A 19,504-nucleotide genomic window follows, 5' to 3' on the forward strand; every position below is an offset into this window, starting at 1 on the left:
TACATTATGCCATTCATAAAACTTGTATTACTTTTTTATCATATTTCCCCAAACTGATTTGTTTATTTATTACACAGATAAATCCATCCAGACTGATATGGATCAGTTGCTTTCTGCCATTGCCAAGGACCACACGTATGCAGCAACAGAAAATGTGGTGGGAAGGAAACATGCTCCAGCTCGCATGACTACTCTGGCAGTATCTGACGAGGCAAGCCAGCCCTTACTACGCACTCAGGATGCAACAAATGACATCACCAGCCAGGGACACCAGATGGATGAGTTGTTTGATTCTGAGGACAGTGACGGTGCTATGGAAGATGATGCCAATGATTTGGACTTTGCTCCTCCAAGTGAAACAGAGAGTGAAACTGACGACAGTGACACTGATGAACTTGTGGAGGACACTACATGTGCTTCATCTGTATTTGAAGACATTGCAACATTCTCTGCACCAGATAATGTTGCAGATGAGAGAAAATTGCTTGTTTTTGAGTCTTGTATTATTGATTTGTTTAGGAAGTGTCAGAAACAAGGTTGTGCTGCTGAGGTCCGGGAAATAAAAAGAACTTTGTCTGGGTCAAGGATTATAATATGCACAAAATGTGCAGTGGGATGCACCTTCACTTGGTCTTCCCAACCAACATTAAACAAAATGGGGGCTGAAAATCTTTTACTCTCAGCAGCAGTCCTGTTTTCTGGCAAGACCTATGGTAAGGTACGAGATATGGCTGACTATTTAAAGTTGCCAGTCTTGGGAAAAAGCCAATTTTATGCCCTGCAGAAGCGCTATCTTTTTCCTGTGGTGAATGAGACCTGGATTTCATGTCAGATTGCTGTGCTTGATGGACTAAGTAGAGAGCCCCGGGTTGTTCTCTCTGGGGATGGACGTTGTGATAGTCCAGGGCACAGCGCCAAGTATGGGACCTATTCCCTCATGGATGACGAGAGGGGGTTGATTGTAGACTTTGTTGTCCTCAACAAGGCCGACCCCCGCGTCAAGAATTCCAATGCCATGGAACCAATGGGCCTTAGAGAGTGTCTGTCCAATGTTAAGAAATGGGGCATCAGTGTGACTATCCTGACCACAGACAGACACAGAACTATTCGAAAAATCATGCGGGTGGAATTTCCACAGATCACCCATCAATTTGATCTTTGGCATTTTTGTAAGAGCATTGTGAAAAAGATTGTGAAAGCCTGTGGGAAGAAGAAAGCACTTGCCCCATTGCTTGACTGGTTGCAGTCCATCAGCAACCACTTCTGGTGGTGTGCCGAGTCATGTGAAGGGAATGTGGAGCTCTTCAAGGAGAAGTGGGAGTCGGTTATCTACCACACAGCCAACATCCATACTTGGAGGGACAAGGAGCTTTTTCATGCCTGTCAGCATGCTCCTCTCAGTGATGAGGAAAGGTCGGGGAAGGCGTGGCTTACAGTTGGTTCTGCTGCCCATGATGTACTTGTAAAGGTTGTGAAAGACAAAGTCATTCAAGCTGACCTGAAGTACTGTGCCCTCTTTTGCCACACTGGACATCTTGAGGTGTACCACTCCTTGATACTGAAGTATACCCCTAAGAGGCAGCATTTTTCATATGAGGGCATGGTTTGTCGCACCCAGTTGGCAGCCATTGATCAGAATTATGGCGCTCGTCGCCAGCAGGCCACAACCAAATCTGATCAGCCAAGATATCATGTGGTCAACCCGATGTCTTTCATAAACAGTTCCAAATGGGTTGCAAAGGTAGTCATGGTTGAGAAGGACCACAGCTATAGGGAGGATATGGTTAGGGATGTAGTCCTCATGCGAACACATGGCCTGGAAAAGTCGCATGCGAACACATGGCCTGGAAAAGTCGCATGCTGTCCTTCCCGAGGTGAATAGAAATATGGCTAAAGGTGAAAAGCCAGAGAAAAGTGTTGTGATCATTGCGACCCACCAGAACACTCGTTTCAGAAAAACAACCATATAAAAGAGCTGCATGGACTTATTTGTATTTGAAAATCATTATATTTTGGTAACTATGTACAAATGTTATATTGAAATGAGTTTACCAAAAAGTTAGTGCCAAAAAGTCTAGATTATATCAGAAATTCATTTTCAAAACTAACATCTTTCATGTTGAAAATCACTATTGGAAAATCTGTTCTTGAGCCTTAATAACAATCTTTATAAATGTACATGTACTAATGGACATTTGTCGTAGCTGGGCAATGCTAGTCTGGGTACACAGTGTCAGTCTCATCAGCGTCTCTAAATCCTGTATATTCTCCGCTGGGCTCTGGGTAAGTCGCTCTGATTTTATCGACAACACATGAGGGGATAACCTTCCGCACACGTTTTCCGAGCCGATCGTGTGTCCACCAGGTGAATTGACGGTATGCAGCCAATCGGAAGGTTCTGAAAAGGGAAAAAGAAATTGGTAAAAATGTTTTGAAAGAAATATGATGTATGTATCTATTTTATGTTCATGTGTTTCATCAGTGAAAATATAAAACTACATGATACATGATTACAATTACATGTACATGTCATGTGTGTCTAAAACATGGTTTTCCTTCTTCAATTCACTGTCGTCGTTGACACTGACCCCCACCTTGACTGGGTTGGTGGTGACTAATGGACTTGTCTCGGAGTCTGGTCTTTCATGCCTTGGCTTGAGTGGTAGGCCTAATGAATGAAGTTGTATCTTCTTACCTCTCACTGATGGGTTCTACGAGACTACCTCGTTTCACGTCTTTCATTGCAACCAGTGCAGTCCTAAGAATAGGTTTCTGCAGTACAACCATGTCGAATTCGCTGTGCAACGTTATGCAATCCAGGTCTTCTGTGTATATTCTCCCCTCAAGTGCATTCAGTTCATGACAACAGAAGTTCATCACTGGGTTATTCATGGAAATGCAGCGATCGCATACACACCAATCGCTAGCCTGTTGATCGAGCCGTGCCTCAAAATCTATGGCGTGGTTGTGAGGGCCTTCATCTTCTCCGTCCTCGTTGCCCCGTTCTTCCGCATTATTCCCGCCGACATCACTATCACTGAGCTCTGCATTACTCTTTCCTGTTGGCTCGAACCTGTAAGGCTGGATTCCCCCATTTAACGTTTGAATATCGCAAATAATTTCAGCATCTGAGGACGAATCCGAGAAGTATTCCGCCATGTTTTTAGAACAGCTGATTGACTTGTTTACCAGCCGTGTACGCACATGTGACGTCATGAACCTATTCCTGGTCATGTGATCGCTCAAAATGGCGACTCGCGCATCATTTGAACAGTTTCATTTAATAAATGGCAATAAAAACATAAATCGTCAATGAATATCACTGATTTTTTCTGGATATATTGTTTTAATAATGTTTTAACTAGTGACCATGTTTTTATTTGTTTTCTGATGAGTGGAGCATTCCTTTAATCAAATCGAATAAATAGGATGGAGCCAAAGGATCGTTTAAACAGTTGAACGTGATTGTGTATTCTACAGCAATTTGTCAATGCACTCAAAAACTTTTTTGTTTCTGGTCCAGGTTAACATTATCGAAGAATTGTCTCGATTCTTCGTTTAATCATTACGTCTTTTCACATTGTCTGCCCATAATACATAAAATATTAGAGTCCAAAGGCGGCCATATTGGATTTATACTAATAATTGGACTAGGGCGTTATGACGTCACATGGACGTAATTTGGCAATGTTTTTCTGATTTAGCACTTTCCTACCTACCCGCATGTTTCCAATGGCGGCCTTATTAGATTTATGCTAATTACTCGAAAATCTATCTTTTGGGGGGGGGGGGGCGATTTTTATTTGGCAGACCTTCAAGGTATGAATAATGACGTCACTAGGACGTCACCTGGTATTGTTTTTCTAGTTCTAATTATTGGCCGTATGACGTCACGGGAACGTCTTTTAGCTATGTTTTCGGAGTCATCTGTACCACTTTCCTATCTACCCGTCATACATTTACACCCTCCAAACTCAACCATTCCCGTGATATTGGAGTTTTAAGGTGCCAATGGTGGCCATATTGGATTTATGCTAATTACTCGAAAACCTATTTTTTATTTTGGGCGATTTTTGATTGGGAGACCTTTCTTGCAATTTGTTCTAGGCTATTTATTATTTTTACCGGACTAATAATAATTGCAACAACATCCTCTTGGTGGTCATGTATTGCATTCTACCTGGACAACTATAATGTGCCATTTATAATGTCGATCAGTTAATGAAATTGAGTGTCCGGACAAGGATATAAATTCATTAAATACAAAGCATCCATTTGCGATTGAATCGATAAACGTCCTCCGAAAACAAGCATACATATACGTACCAAGTAATATTGGTTAAGTATCAATATGGGATTGAACCCGAAACGTCATTATAAAACGGACACGCTCTGGAATAGTGTGTAGTATATTCATAAAGAATATATCTAAGATTCAACACAATTTCGGTGTTTGTTTCACTTGCAAAGGACTTACTGTCGGAAATTCTATTTTAAAATAAACTATTAAAGACGTATTTTTACAGATACTATTTTATTTTCTAATTCAACACATTTTTGTAAAGTACAGATTGGTTCTTTTACTTAAACATACATTATGCAAGAGCTAAATCTGCCTATTGCAGGTCTGTTTTTATGCCTGAAATGTTATCTAAGTTATTAATTAGACATTAATTAACTTATCCAGACCATAATCAACTCTCGATGTCATGGCTAGCTTGCAAAGTTTATTGGATTAGGTTCCGATTTGCTGTTCGACTTCCATTCATGATTTAATCATGAAATGGATAATCGAGACTATGTTTTTTTATCGTACCGACTTGAGTAATGATGATCGAGGCAAAGAGTTGATCAATTTGACTGAAATCTCCTTTACATTATCTAGTTTTTAACTATTATACTGAGAACTGCCGGCTCTTTATCTAATCTCCCATAATGTATCTTTAAGAAAATATATCAATACTTGTTTCAGTTTGAACTTAACAGGGTCAGTAACTCTTCTATGCCTTCAGCCATTTGAACACATTCTTCCTCATTTAGCAAGTCATCATCTGGAATATAAATGAAATACATCAGCACTTAATTGATAGAAAATTACTATCAATGTTTCATTAATATTTTTTTTTCAATCGCTATTTAGCTTTTTTTCCCGGTAAAATAATAATGAGTTGTGAATATTAATGAATATATTAAAGATGCATTAAAAGACAATATTGGTGTCAGTCATTACCACATATGTGATACAACTAGTTAAACACATTCCAAATATAATTTTAACACAAAAATCATTGCTACGGTAGATGCGTATCGACGATTTAAAAATACGGAAGTGACGCCAAAAAGGAAAACAAGAGTTATCCTTCTATATAACTGACTGAAGTAACGAGTTAATTTTAAACAAGGGTTAAATCTGGCCGTTGCTTGTATTTATGTTTTTTTTGCAAATAAACTATTATTTACTCATTTATTCACATGTCCAGCCTTATCAAGTACCGTTTTACGATATGAAACAACCTACGCCACATCGCGTCAAAACTTCAAAAACTGATAACTTCGCCCAGAATAAAGTAATTTGCCTGAAATTTTCAATATATTCTTTTTTCATTATCAAATCTTTGAACTATTGTAGCAAAAACGACCAGTTCTTTATCTAAACCTTATATGATGCATCTTTATAATGTTGTGTATGACCACCGAGTCACCAAAAAGTGCGACTTGGTTATTGGGATTCATTTATTTCCCACATATTTTTCATTCTGTTATAGAAAATTAGAACCGGAAATTTCACAATGAAACGAAGAAATGAATCTTTTTAAAAAAATGCCATTCTGTATGACTTATGATGCTTTTATCCCTATATAACACATTACCGTTTGTGTCAAATTCAGCAACAAGTTGTGCAGCAAATATGAGATCTACATCTAAGAGTATGGCAACATCGACTGAAGATAATGGGTTCTCATAGACAAAGTCATCCATAGATGTGCCTCGTTTCCCAACACGGATCCGCCGTCTTAGCCACCAACCATCCACATCTTGTTGAAGAAGCAAGAAAACAGCCAAACTAACAATCAATAAGCACTTCATTCTATAAATTATAAACGGTATAAGTTAATTAAACATACATTATGCAAGAGCTAAATCTGCCTATTGCAGGTCTTTCTTTAGGGCTGAAATGTTATCTAAATTATTTATTAGACGTCAATTAACTTAACCAGACGATAATCAACTCTCGATGTCATCGCTAGCCTGATCCGATTTGTTTTTCATAGTAATTCCATTTACTTTATCAAGTTTTTAACTATTATAGTGAGAACTGTCAGCTCTTTATCTAATCTCCCATAATGTACCTTTAATATACACTTCCTTCTACAAAATATAAACGGTACAATTTAATATATAGGGTACAAGCAAATAAACTCTTTATTGTAGAACAATTAGATAGTCTACACTACAATACAAAGGACACAACACACAGTCCTTAATAATATAAATGGGAGTCACGGTGGCCAAGTGAGTAAGACGCTGGCTCGCTAGCCTGGAGGTCACGTATTCGATCCCGGTGTTGGCTGAGAAAAGTTCATCGGGATTTTCCGGCGTGGTTTCCCCTTGTCTCAGTGGTGCAAGATGGAGGGCCTGGCAAGTACAGCTGTCTAGTCGTTCGGATGGGAGAAAACAACGAGGTTCCGTGTACATATTGGCACGTAAAAGATCCCTTGGCAGTTGGAATTCGATATAAGCGTAGACGGTATAGCACCGCTGTCCAGGCAAAATTTCCCTCATAGCACAATGTATAGCGTATGCCCGTCTTCAGTAGCCCAGTCGGGGCAAAACAGTAGGACGTTAAACCCCATTTCATTTCAATGCCATCGAAATATAAAATATATGAAGAATCTGTATTGGTATTAAAGATGGTTTCCCAGAAAAGTATTTATCGGGTGGGTATTTCCAATAAAAGTATGGCAATTTTGGTATATGGAAAGTAGAGATATCCAGTCTTACTAGAACAATTTTGGTATATGGAAAGTAGAGATATCCAGTCTTACTAGAAAAATTCCCTGAAAAACACTCATGGAGCGTATACAGGACAAAAATGTAAGGGTTTCCCTAATCGACAGCCTGACGATTAGGAGTGTCTGCACACGTGATGTCGAAGGTTACAAGCGGAGACTGAGCGCTTGATGTACATGTTGATAAACTTTATGATAAAATTAGACGTACAACACTTTCTGAGATAAAATTCACGGAAAGAGACGTGGGCGGTGGATAATCCGAGAATTTAATTAGGCTTCGATATTTGTAATAAATAGTCAGCGATTAAAGACAACATCGTATTGTGTACGCAATGAATTCTTCTCCTACTTCGCATCGGTACCGAGAGAGGTAAGTCACGTGACACAAACATGACCTCTTTTGATCGATTTTTTATAGCCAGTGTATTCCCGACAATTGCAATGTTTTGAGAAGGGTTTGCAGCAAAATTATGATAAATTAATTATTCTGAATATGATTTTAGTCCAAATATATCATCAAATCACCCAGTTTGTACCCGGGAATGTATCTTTAAAGGCACAAAGTATTTTATTAATATAGATCCTCTAATCACCAGTGATAGAAATAATAGATTGTAAATAATTACGAACATTTTTGATACAGTCCATGAATTTACACACATTTGAAAATATTAAGTGAATAGCAGTTGGAGGAAACCGAGAAACCCGGAGAAAACGCACGAGGTTGGACAGGCGACCCTACTCCTTGTCACGTACGACCAGGGGATCGAAGCGCGCATTTGACCATCCAACTTTAGTAACATGCACGACTTGTCACGTACGCCCATGTTTGTACGAAAAATCACGTTTTTAGCTTGTGGACCCTATAGAGGTCACAATTTTAATCCGATTTTGTTGAAACTTGAAATGTAAGTTTATAACCAAACGATCTCCGATCCTTTCGATATTCGCGCATATCGGACCGTAACTTCCTGAATTATGGCCCCTGATTGTACGCAAAATCGCCTTTTTAGCTTGTGGACCCTATAGAGGTCATAATTTTTATCCGATTTAAAAAACCGTATTATTATATCACCGTTACTCCCTAAGGAGGGTTGAGTTCGAATTTCGTGAAAATCAGACCAAAATTGCCGGACAAAATGGCGCCGTTTGTACGTAAATAGTGTAAAAATATAGTAAATCAAGTTTGTGGACCCTGTATAGGTCACAATTTTAATTCGATTTTGATGAAACTTGAAATGCATGTTTATAACCTAATGATCATGGTTCCTGTCGATATTTGCGCATATCGGATTGTAACTTCCTGAATTATGGCCACAGATTGTACGCAAAATCGCCCTTTTTTAGCTTGTGGTTCCTCTGGAGGTCACAATTATTATCCGATTTAAAAAAAAACAAAAAACCTTTGATTATATATCCCCGTTACACCGTAATGAAGGTTGAGTTCGGATTTCGTGAAAATCGGACCAAAATTGCCGGACCAAATTGCCCACCGCTTGTACGCGAATAGTGTAAAAATATGGTATATCAAGGTTGTGGACCCTGTAGAGGTCGCAATTTTAATTCGATTTTGATGAAACTTAAAATGCATGTTTATATCCTAAAGATCTTGATTACTTTCGATATTGTCGCATATCGGATCGTAACTTCCTGAATTATGGCTCCTGGTTATACGAAAAATCGCCTTTCTTTAGCTTGTGGTCCCTCTAAAGCTCACAGTTATTATTTGATTTTAAAAATCGTTTGAATATATCACCGTTACACCATAATAAAGGTTGAGTTCAAATTTCCTGAAAATCAAACCAAAACTGCCGGGCAAAATGGCCGGGGCTTGTATGCGAAAGGTGTAAAAATATGGTATATCAAGGTTGTTGACCCTGTAGAGGTCACAATTTTAATCCAATTTTTATGAAACTTGAAATGCATGTTTATAACGCATATCGAATTGTTACTTCATGAATTATGGTCCTTGATTGTAGGAAAAATTACTTTTTTTTTAGCTTGTTCTCTATCCATTTATTCTCTCGAAAATGTGGGCGTACCCTGCCTGGCAGCCGCTGGTTATTATAGTGTGACGAATTGATATAAGCCTTTGGCATGTTTGTGAATCCTTACATTGTAGTACTGTGGTCTCTGCAACTATATTGTATCTTTAACTTATTATTGGATTAAGAGATTGTATAGAGCCATAATTATCTCACGCATTCAAATTAAATTGAGCGGTAGGTTTATATATAAAAAACGGTTATAATTTGGTTGGTAAAAACGTTTTAATCTCACTGTGCCCCCCAATCAACTGGTGTTATAGGGTAGTGGTGTGAAAATTTAAGTAAACAAAGGATTATAGACTGTATCCTTATTAGTACTGTTCACCTAGTTAAAATTTAATTATTTTAATGATTAAAATATATAAGTTAAATTCACGTGTCATCGGTTAACGAGTATCTTAAATATTATTCACCTACCTTTCATTCAGACAGTACTCATAAATCAATCAAATATATGATTAGAAATTCACTATCATTATATAAGGATAGTTGCACCCCCAATTACATATATCTTTAAAAATGGCTCAAGTTCGCATAGGATTTATTCCTAATTCTTAAGGAGGTCAAAATTTTGTTAATTTGGGGTATAAGTACAGAGTAAAAAATAGGAAACCCAATAGCACCAGCAGACTTTTAATGAAAATAGAATAGTTCAATTGGATAACGGGGGACGATTGCCCCCTAAAAGACGAAAATATAAAAGAGTAGAAGAATCTATTAATGATCTAAAAATCAAACTGTTAAATGGAGTAAAAAGTGCAATTGAATATACTGACGCCATATCACATTTAGTAGGGTTATGATTTATGTTTGATACATGTATTTGTTGTTACTTTTATGAAATTTATTGTGAATAAAGTTGTTAATTAGTTTAAACCTAGTAGTTTAAAAAAACAGACTATACTTTTAACACCATTGTATTCGATAATCCCCTTGCTTGATTAATCCCCCCATGAGAACAATAGCAGGGGGCACAGTGAGATGTCCCCGTAAAAACACTGGTTATGTACTTGCCATTGTCAAAATATCTATCAAATACTATCTTGTTTATAAAGTGTTTTGGTAAAACCAAATAAAATAATATTCCCCTCTCTGTCTTTTGGGTATGGGGCATGGTTATTCAATATTTGGGAAGGAAATTAACACCAAGGTCAGTCTATGACGTAAACGAATTGGGGGGGGGGGGGTTGTAAAAGAGGGTGTTGAGCGAAATTCATTAGGGTTCACCAGGTCTGCCAGAGTAAACATCAAAGACTATATACACTTTATTGAGAACGAGGAAGATTGGTGCCAAGAAAACACTTCAAAGCAAAGAAGTCCAATAGTACTACAACATTCTTAACATTGCATATACAATGAATCTGCGGTTTTAATAATACACTTGTATAAACGATTTAAACATACATTATGCAAGAGCTATATCTGCCAATTGCAGATCTGAAATGTTATCTAAATTATTAATTAGACATTAATTCCAGACCATAATCAACTCTCGATGGCATCGGTAGCCTGCAATATTTACTGGATTATGATCCCATTTGCTGTTCGACATCCATTCATAGCTTAATCATGAAATGGGTGATCGAGACTATGTTTTTTTTTATCGTACAGACATTAGTAATGATATGATCGAGGCTAGGCCGAAATTTCAATCGCTTAAATCTCGGTTCATAATGCATCAATTTGACTGAAATTTTCAGCAAATTGTCTTTGTATTATCTAGTTTTTAACTATTATAGTGAGAACTGCCAACTCTTAATGTACCTTAATGTACCTTAACCTGTAGTTGTCATTTCAATCACAAAGAAAACTCATCAAAGAAGTCCAGTAGTACATTCTTGAAATTGCATGTACTTAAAATGAATCTGATCTGAATAAAATATTGTTTAAATCAAATACTTTTTATTCTATGAGTATAGGATATAAAGGTTAATTAATTTAATAGTCAGCGAATAACTACTTGGAATCAGTATTATCAGTAGCCAATCTCTAGACCAAAAATCTTCCACATAAATAAAAACCAAAATTAAATTATTGCTGGTCTTACCTGTATAGTTGGTAGAGTATGCATACTGAAATTAATCGTAACCAGACCTTTATATTGCTATGGGCGACATAAGTAATTAATATTGTAGAACGATACAATTGATATTCATTTTATTACAAGTGACCAGTCTTCTAATTGATATAACAGCTTTTTTATGGTCAGGATCACCATAATGGTCCAAGTTTAACCCAAATTCGTCAAGAGATATATATAAATATTGACGAAACAGCTGATAGATGATTAAATCACTGCAATGTCCAGTTGGACATCCAATATTACAACTTAATTAAATAACAGATGTTACAGAATACAGGTGACCCCCAGTTTATATATATATAGCCTATAATTAGAGGATTTCGGGACACGTAGCCAATATTGTAAATGTTTGGTATACACGCACGCCATAGTTCACTTTGTCTCGTAGATGTTAATATGAAAAATATGTTTTAATATGAAAAATATTAATATTAACAGGCGAAATGGTAACAAAAATACGACAATAAATGTGATGACGGACCACGGTCGTAATCTGACGATAAAATACGCTATCGTGAAATGTAGACGTAAAAAATCATAGACAAATCGAAATAAAATTCTTTGATACAACATCGACTCGACATTAAATGACACCAATCTTAAACAGTTAAGGGGGAATTGGGGAAGTGTGATGTTTATTTGACCAGGTTCCGATTTGCTGTTGGACTTCCATTCATGATTTAATCAAGAAATGAATAATCGAGACTATGTTCTTTTTATCGTACGACTTTAGTAATGATGATCGAGGCTAGGCCGAAAATTCAATCGTTAAATTCTCGTTTCAGAGTGAATCAATATGACTGAAATTTTCAGCAAATTTCCTTTACATTATCTAGGTTATAAATATTATAGTCAGAACTTCCAGTTCTTTATTTAATCTCCCACAATGTATCTTTAAATAAAGACAACTCGTTTCTTTGTTTCGGTCTTTTTTATTTTGTTATGGAGAGGGGGGGGGGGCGTCAAGGTAAGCCTGTGGGGCTGACTATCCTCAGTTAAATAGATCAACCAAATTTGAATAAAAAGATCGAATTTGCCCCCATTAAGCAAAATATACAAATCGGTTAACGAAATGAAATGAAATGGGGTTTAACGTTCTCTGTTCTGCTCCGAACTGCATACGCCATACAGTTTGCTATGAGGAAAATTTGGCCCGGACAGCGGCAATACGGTCTACTCGGATCCCAACTGTCAAAGGATCTTTTACGTACACGCCAAGGTGTACACGGGACCTCGGTTTTTCGTCCCATCAGAACGATTAGACAGCTGTCCTTGTCAGACTCTCCGTCCTGCATCACTTTCTCGGCCAATGCAGGGATCGAACACCCGACCTCCAGGCTAGCGAGACAGCGTCTTACGCACTTAGCCACAGTGACCCCCAAATCGGTTAACAGACGACAGACTAAATAATTATGATGGGCTTTAAATAAACTATATTTAATCTGTTCTTTTTGAAAGGGGTATAATTATTAATTACTAATACACGAGACCTGACATGTTAATTATAGGTAGTAGAACTAATTAAGGTATTGTTCACACCGTCCCAAATGCACATGTTGCCAGTTAGAACTTCTATATACAGATTAATTATCTACTATCTAGATCTACCCACCTGTCAATCTAATCCGTCCACAACACACCTTTATTAGCCTATTGTACGTTGTCTTTCTGAGAACAACACGAATATTATGTACATTTGCCGCCTTCATTAGCCCAAACGGGGCAAAACAGTATAGGACGTTTAACCCCATTTCATTTCATTTACCATTCTTAGAGAAAGTCATAACAGATTTCTTATCTCACATTTTTTAATATTTGGACTCTACAGAACAGGAATACAAAATAGATTGCAGTATATCAGGTTGCAGAGTGATGTCTTTGCCTTCAAATAATTCAAAATATACACTGAAGAAAATATCTCTTCGTCAAAAGCAAAGGTGTTTTCGAGTGGCCATATTAGGACAAAATGGCGTCGGAAAATCGGGTAAGTATATTTTGGTTCTTATTTTCATCATGTGCTACTGTACATATGGCGAGTAAGAAAAACAGCCTGGCTCAATGACAGGCCGTACGATATAGCACGCACGTGCTAACCATTCGGCCATCCAACCACCCGACCACGCCAGTCGACTCTTCTTAAAGTCTGTCATTGAGTCGACTGGCGTGGTTTCGAATCCCCCGGTTGTACGTGGCAAGGAGTACGGTCGCCTGTCCAACCTCGTGGGTTTTCTCCGGGTCCTCCGGTGTCCTCCCACTGCTAAAGACCCCTACGCGCAAGCGAATTATGTAAATAAAATTAAACCATATGTTAGTCCCGAAATGACCTAGTTTGTGTCGAGTGGACGTTAAACCCCATTTCTTTCTCTCTCTCTGGTCTTGGTGTTATATATATGAAATGAAATGGAGTTTAACATCCTACTGTTCTGCCCCGAAAGGGCTAATGAAGACGGGCATATGCCATGCAGTGTCCTATGAGGGAAAGTTTGCCCGGATAGCGGCGCTACGGCCTGCGATTATTTCGAATTCCATGTATCAAGAGTTCTTTTACGTTCACACCAATGTCCCAATTGTCCCATCCGAATGAATGATATAATATATATACATACTGAAAACGAGTAATAAAAATCATATAATACTTTGTTTTATGTGTTTGCAGCTCTAACAGTACGATTTCTGACTAGAAGATTTATTGGTGAATATGATCCAACTCTTGGTACGTAATAATAGACGTAGTATTACAAGCTCGAATTGCAGTCTCTAAAATCATTGATTGGAGAATACGATCCAATGTTGAAGATAATAAATTATAAATTAAAGAAAGAGGTAGATGGTTGTAAGTTTACATAGAATAGTAAAGAACGGGTGTTTGTTAAATGACTCCAACTTTACATAAAGTAGTAAAACGCGGGTTTTAGTTAAAAGACCGTGACTTTATAAAAAATATTAAAGAACGGATCTCCACTGTAACCTCACATAAAGAAGGAGTTACAGTAAAATGACCGTAACTTTACATAAATTAGTAATAACGTGTTTCGGTTAAATTACTGTAACTTTACATAAATTAGTAAGGAACGTGTTCCAGTAAAATGACTGTAACTTTACATACATTAGTAAAGAACGTGTTCAGTTAAATTACTGTAACTTTACATCAATTAGTAAAGAACGTGTTTCAGTTAAATGACTGTAACTTTACATAAATTAGTAATAATCAGGTCTTAGTCTGCTACTTAATCACCGCCAATAACATAAATTAGTAAAGAACGTATTTCAGTAAAATGACTGTAACTTTACATCAATTAGTAAATAACGTGTTTCAGTTAAATGACTGTAACTTTACATAAAGTAGAAATAAATGGGCCTTAGCCTACTACTTAATCACCACCAATAACCAAAAAGGATACTATGGCAGTAGCGTTCAAAGAATTGCTGATATCCAAAATCACAATCACCAAACATGCAATCGGATTAAAAAGCTGTCCATTCAAATTATTATAGGCGGCGCTAGCTTGATTTGATCATCATCTGCAGTGGTTGCCGAATGTTAACATTTTTATAAATAATGAAGGAAATTTTGCCCGGACAGTGGTGCTACGGCCTACTCTTATATCGAATTCCAACTGCCAAGGGATCTTTTACGTGCAAGCCAATGTATACACGGGACCTCGAGTTTTCGTGCCATCCGAATGAATAGACAGCTGTTCTTGTCCGACCCTTTGTTCTTCACCACTGACAAGGAGAAACGACATCGGAAAATCCCGATAAACTTTCTCGGTCAATCCAGTGATCGAACACGCGACCCCAGGCTAGCGAGCTGAAAGGAATGGAGATGTAACATTCACAATATGGTACACGTAATTTACAAGGCAATTGACACCCTAAAATGACGATCTGTGACATTTAAGGACTTATTTCAGAAACTGTATTGAAACATCATATATAATAATTTAACCCTATGTGGATTTCTGTAACATAGTTCTTTTTTCTATAGAACAAGTTTATCGATGTCATAAATCAGTACATGGAAGCAATGTGGACTTTGAAATATTGGATACAGCAGTTCAGGTAAATTAGAAACCTCTAACGGTAAATATCTCTGATCTTTGGGTATATTCTGTACCCGGAATAACTCGCTGTCTGAAAGTCGGGGGCGGCTTTGGATACATACAGGGGAATTTTGGGTTATTCTTCTGAAAGTTTTTCTGTAAACCTGTAACGGGTTATTCTTCAAGGGTGGTTTTTTTTCATAAGTAAACATGTTATAAGGTTTTTCTTACTAGAATTCTGGGATATTCTCATAAGAAAAAATAAAAACTCGAAAGAAAAATCTTGCCCTTCCGGCCTCGGTTTTCTTTTTCTCGGGTTATTTTTTTCAGTCTTCCTATCCCCAACATAACCTCGGACTCGTGCTTTATCCTACACATAACTGTACCTTGATATGAATTGAAATCAATTGAACAACTTGATTATTAGTGAGCAGAAATTCGGCCGTGTATCTGTTATCACTCGTCACATCAGTCAGTTATATAGAGGTATGACTCGTGTTTTCCTTTGGCGTTCGTCACTTCCGATTCAGGAAACCTGTATTACTCAGCTATCGTAGCAATGATCTCTGTGTTAAAATTATATTTGGAATGTGTTTAACCAGCTCTATCACATATGTGATAATGACAGACACCAATATTGTCCTTAAAGAAGCCTAAGACAAATACTCTGGTCATACGTCCTACTGAAAGTAAAAATATCAAAGAAAATGTAAGGAAACACGACACTTGCAATCTTTGGGTGTATTTCAATTAACAAATCTTGTTCGGAGAGAATCAATAACCTGTGCATGTATTATTTAATAAAAAGGGATTTAACGTTTTACATTTCCTCACCAATCGAGCTAATACGGTCATACACCACGCAGTGTGTCGTGTGGGAATATTGCCCACGAAGCGGCGTATGGGCTTACTCTTCATCGAATTCCAGCTGATAAGGGGGGACCCTTTTATGTGAACACCAACGGGACCTAGTTATGCACTCTGTACTGCACTCTGTGATCCTGACTGGAAAATCCCGAAGACCTTTCTCCTTAAGAGAACCAGCGCCTTACTCACTGTACAGTATGTATTAATTAACCAATGGATCGAATGATAGTGTAATATAAAGGATGTTTATGTCTTGAATTAAACCATTTCACACATTTTCCCGCTTTCTTTCAGTATGAAAACAATTGTATGGAGGAAAATATCCGTTGGGCAGATGCCTTTATTTTGATGTATTCGGTCACCGACACGTGTAGCTTCAACGAGTGCTGTAGGCTAAAGTTCCTCATCAACTCCTATTGCAAAAAAAGAAGACCATTAAGAATGACCAGTGATCCATCTTCTAAAGTAACAATAGCCACAGCTCCAGTTATATTAGTAGGCAATCAGATAGACAAAACAAGGGATCGAATGGTGACGTTTGATGAGGGCAGACGTCGCGCATGTGAAATGGGTTGTGTGGGATTTTACGAGGTTTCAGTATCGGAAATGACTGAAAGAATTACGGAAATATTTGACGATCTTTACATCACGTTTAAATCGTGGAAACATCCTCGAGTTAAAAAATCCCAATCATTTATCCGAATGAATAAAGACTGTCATTCTAGTTCGGAGGAAGATGATCAAGTTACAAAGCTTCCAGAAACGACTATTTTCAATCCTGCCCGGAGAAGTGGAATATGAGTTTAAACCTATTGCGTTCATTATTTCATTCCAATAAATTCCTTTAATATTGAACACGCTTTACCATTCTGTCATTATTACACCCAACTGCAATATTTGCTATATCCGTAGTGGCTCAGTGGGTAAGACGCTGACTCGCTAAACTGATCAATCCTTGAGTTGGCCGAGAAAGTTCATCGGTGTTCTCCGGCGTGGTTCCCCCCTTGTCCATAGTGCAGGACAGTAGGCCTGACAGGGACAATGTATAGTCATTCGGATGGGACAAAAGAACGAGCTCCCGTGTACACATTGGCGTGCACGTAAACGACCTTGGCAGTTGGAATTTAATACAAGAGTAGGTCATAGCGCTGCTGTCCGGGCAAAATTTGCCGCATAGCACACTGTATGACGTATACCGGTCTTCGTTAGCCCGCTCGGAGCTAATTTGACGCGTATCGGAAGTAATCAATTGGACAGGTTTTTTTTAATATTTGTAGCGTACCGTGGAACTGTGGGTGTTGCTGAGAATTCGAATCAATAATTGTACTGCTACTACTCGAATGTACCATGATTTGAATACATATCGTAAGCACCAACGGCCGTGGGCGACATAATCTGAAGACTATTAACTCTTTGGCGGCCTATTCCCATTTAAGGTTAATGCAAACTTAATTTCGAGGTCGACTCATGTTTCCAGAGATTCCATGGACAATTTTGTAATGTATCGCTTACAGCAGCCTTAATCGTGGTTCTCCTAGCACTTACTACGCAACGCAACCTGTGGCGACTACCGGGACTAGACTCGACTGACAGCAAATGATTTATTGGTAGAAAAAGGTGGATCGGAGCATCGTCATGTCGTCAGTCATTTCAGCTTTCAACGGCGCAACCCAGCAAGGGGCTTATCGTAACTCATTGCATTCTACTCATAGTGTGTCATTTATCAGTTAATGAAAATGAATGCCCGGACAAGGATATACAATTTCTAACTTCTCACATTTCAAACAACAAAGCATCCATTTGCGAAGTAATATTGGCAAAGCATCAATATGTGATTGAACCCGAAATGTCATTATAAAACGGACACGCTCTGGAATAGTGTGTAGTATATTCATAAAGAATACATCTAAGATTCAACACAATTTCGGTGTTTATTTCACCTGTAAAACACTTATTGAGGTCCGCGCTTACTGCTTTAAAATAAACTATTAAAGACGCGTACCTTTTAAATACATTTTATGTCATGCACCGGGAAAACGAATAAACATGTAGATACTATTCTATTTTATAATTCTATATAATTTGTTTAGACATATTGGTACTTTAAATTCAGAAAATACGCCAATAATTGGTTCAGTTTAAACTTAATAGGGCCAGTAACTCTCCTATGCTTTCAGCCATTTGAACACATTCTTCCTCATTTAGCCGGTGATCGAAACAATACACTAAATTAGTTGACAAACGTGTAAAACTGTGTTTATTTTCGGAACAAGATGAGCGAAATATTTTGATTGCTTTTCTATGCATCATTTATACGCAAGTAAATTTTCCATCATGCTAGCTACCGGGACTGGTATTGGTTTTAAAATGTGTACTACATACTGAAATTAACTTAAATTGACGAAAATAAAAGCACATACAGTCATAGTCATGATAGAGTCTAGTTAGATGTCTAAATCTCGGTTTCTAGTATTTATTATCATATGAGCCAGATGGTGGTCCGAATGAGCTTTGATGTTTGGTTCAATAGATCACAAGATTAATTAACTCGAACAGGTCAGAACATAGAAGTTGGTTCTTTAACGCCCGCTCCCACTAAAGTGATATCGCAGACAAAACGTAGGGGAGCCGATCAAGCTTCTTCCGGTTTATTTAGAATATGATCTTGCAATCTTTTCATTTACGGCCTTAGGCCATTGGGTGGGTTTAGTGGGTTCGGTAGTTAATCTGTAGAGAGAGCATTTATGCGGACTTATAAACCTGTAACGGTAAATCTATTTGATCTTTGGGGTATATTCTATGCCCGGAATAACTTGCGGTCTGAAAGTCGGGGGCGGCTTTGGATATATACAGGGAAATTTGCAGTTATTCTTCTGAAAGTTTTTCTTTAAACCTGTACCGGGTTATTCTTCCAGGGTAGGTTTTTTTCCATAAGAAAACATGATATAAGGTTTTTCTTACGGGAATCCTGGGATATTCTCATCTTGGGTACATGTAAACATAGACGGTTTATAAGCAAGATAAAGTCCTCGACTTCGTTATGCTGGGGAAGAAAGACTTCAGAAAAAACCCTCGGCCGGTCGGCCTCGGTTTTCTTTTTCTCGGGTTATTTTCTCCAGTCTTTCTTTCCCCAGCATAACCTCAGTCTCGTGCTTTATCCTACAGCGCCTCTTCTCTGGATTGATAGATGTCATCTGTATGGGTTTAGATGGCATGCCCGTATTATCGTAACCTCTCCTTATTCCACTTTCCTACTCTGCAGGGTTTGTGTCTTTTTAGCGGAAGAGTGTTTTGATGCCGGGACCGTCTGACCGTGTCCCTCCCTTACTCCACTACCCTGCTAATTTGATATATGTCCCCTATCTACCCTATGTAGTTTAGTGTTTAGATGCCCGTCTAACCGTGACCGCCTCTTACTTCACTAATCTACTTAATCCAAAAGTGGTCATT

General features: G+C 37.9%; 2 protein-coding genes across 2 annotated transcripts; both read left to right on the plus strand.

Moving 5' to 3' along the window:
• The first annotated feature begins 313 nt into the window (after positions 1 to 313).
• On the plus strand, positions 314 to 2,510 carry LOC130010639 (uncharacterized). The gene is made up of 4 exons (XM_056098385.1): positions 314 to 365; positions 612 to 961; positions 1,175 to 1,266; positions 2,483 to 2,510. The coding sequence occupies exons 1-4, from the start codon at positions 314 to 316 to the stop codon at positions 2,508 to 2,510; spliced, it is 522 nt and encodes a 173-aa protein (XP_055954360.1).
• Positions 2,511 to 13,016: 10,506 nt separating this feature from the next.
• On the plus strand, positions 13,017 to 17,506 carry LOC126812510 (ras-related and estrogen-regulated growth inhibitor-like). The gene is made up of 5 exons (XM_050538933.1): positions 13,017 to 13,128; positions 13,801 to 13,857; positions 15,133 to 15,206; positions 16,349 to 16,704; positions 17,491 to 17,506. Exons 1-5 carry the CDS (start codon positions 13,017 to 13,019, stop codon positions 17,504 to 17,506), a joined length of 615 nt encoding a protein of 204 aa, XP_050394890.1.
• Positions 17,507 to 19,504: the final 1,998 nt, after the last annotated feature.

This window comes from Patella vulgata, chromosome 2 (assembly GCF_932274485.2).
Source record: "Patella vulgata chromosome 2, xgPatVulg1.2, whole genome shotgun sequence".
Classification (NCBI taxonomy): Eukaryota; Metazoa; Mollusca; class Gastropoda; family Patellidae; genus Patella; species Patella vulgata.

Coding starts and splice junctions, on each gene's coding strand:
- LOC130010639 (XM_056098385.1), top strand. CDS start 314: ATGGAAGATGATGCCAATGATTTGGACTTTGCTCCTCCAAGTGAAACA. Junction 962..1,174: donor ATGACGAGAGGGGGTTGATT/GTAGACTTTGTT, acceptor CATTTTTGTAAG/AGCATTGTGAAAAAGATTGT. Junction 1,267..2,482: donor TCCATCAGCAACCACTTCTG/GTGGTGTGCCGA, acceptor GTGTTTCATCAG/TGAAAATATAAAACTACATG.
- LOC126812510 (XM_050538933.1), top strand. CDS start 13,017: ATGTCTTTGCCTTCAAATAATTCAAAATATACACTGAAGAAAATATCT. Junction 13,129..13,800: donor AAATGGCGTCGGAAAATCGG/GTAAGTATATTT, acceptor ATGTGTTTGCAG/CTCTAACAGTACGATTTCTG. Junction 15,207..16,348: donor TATTGGATACAGCAGTTCAG/GTAAATTAGAAA, acceptor GCTTTCTTTCAG/TATGAAAACAATTGTATGGA.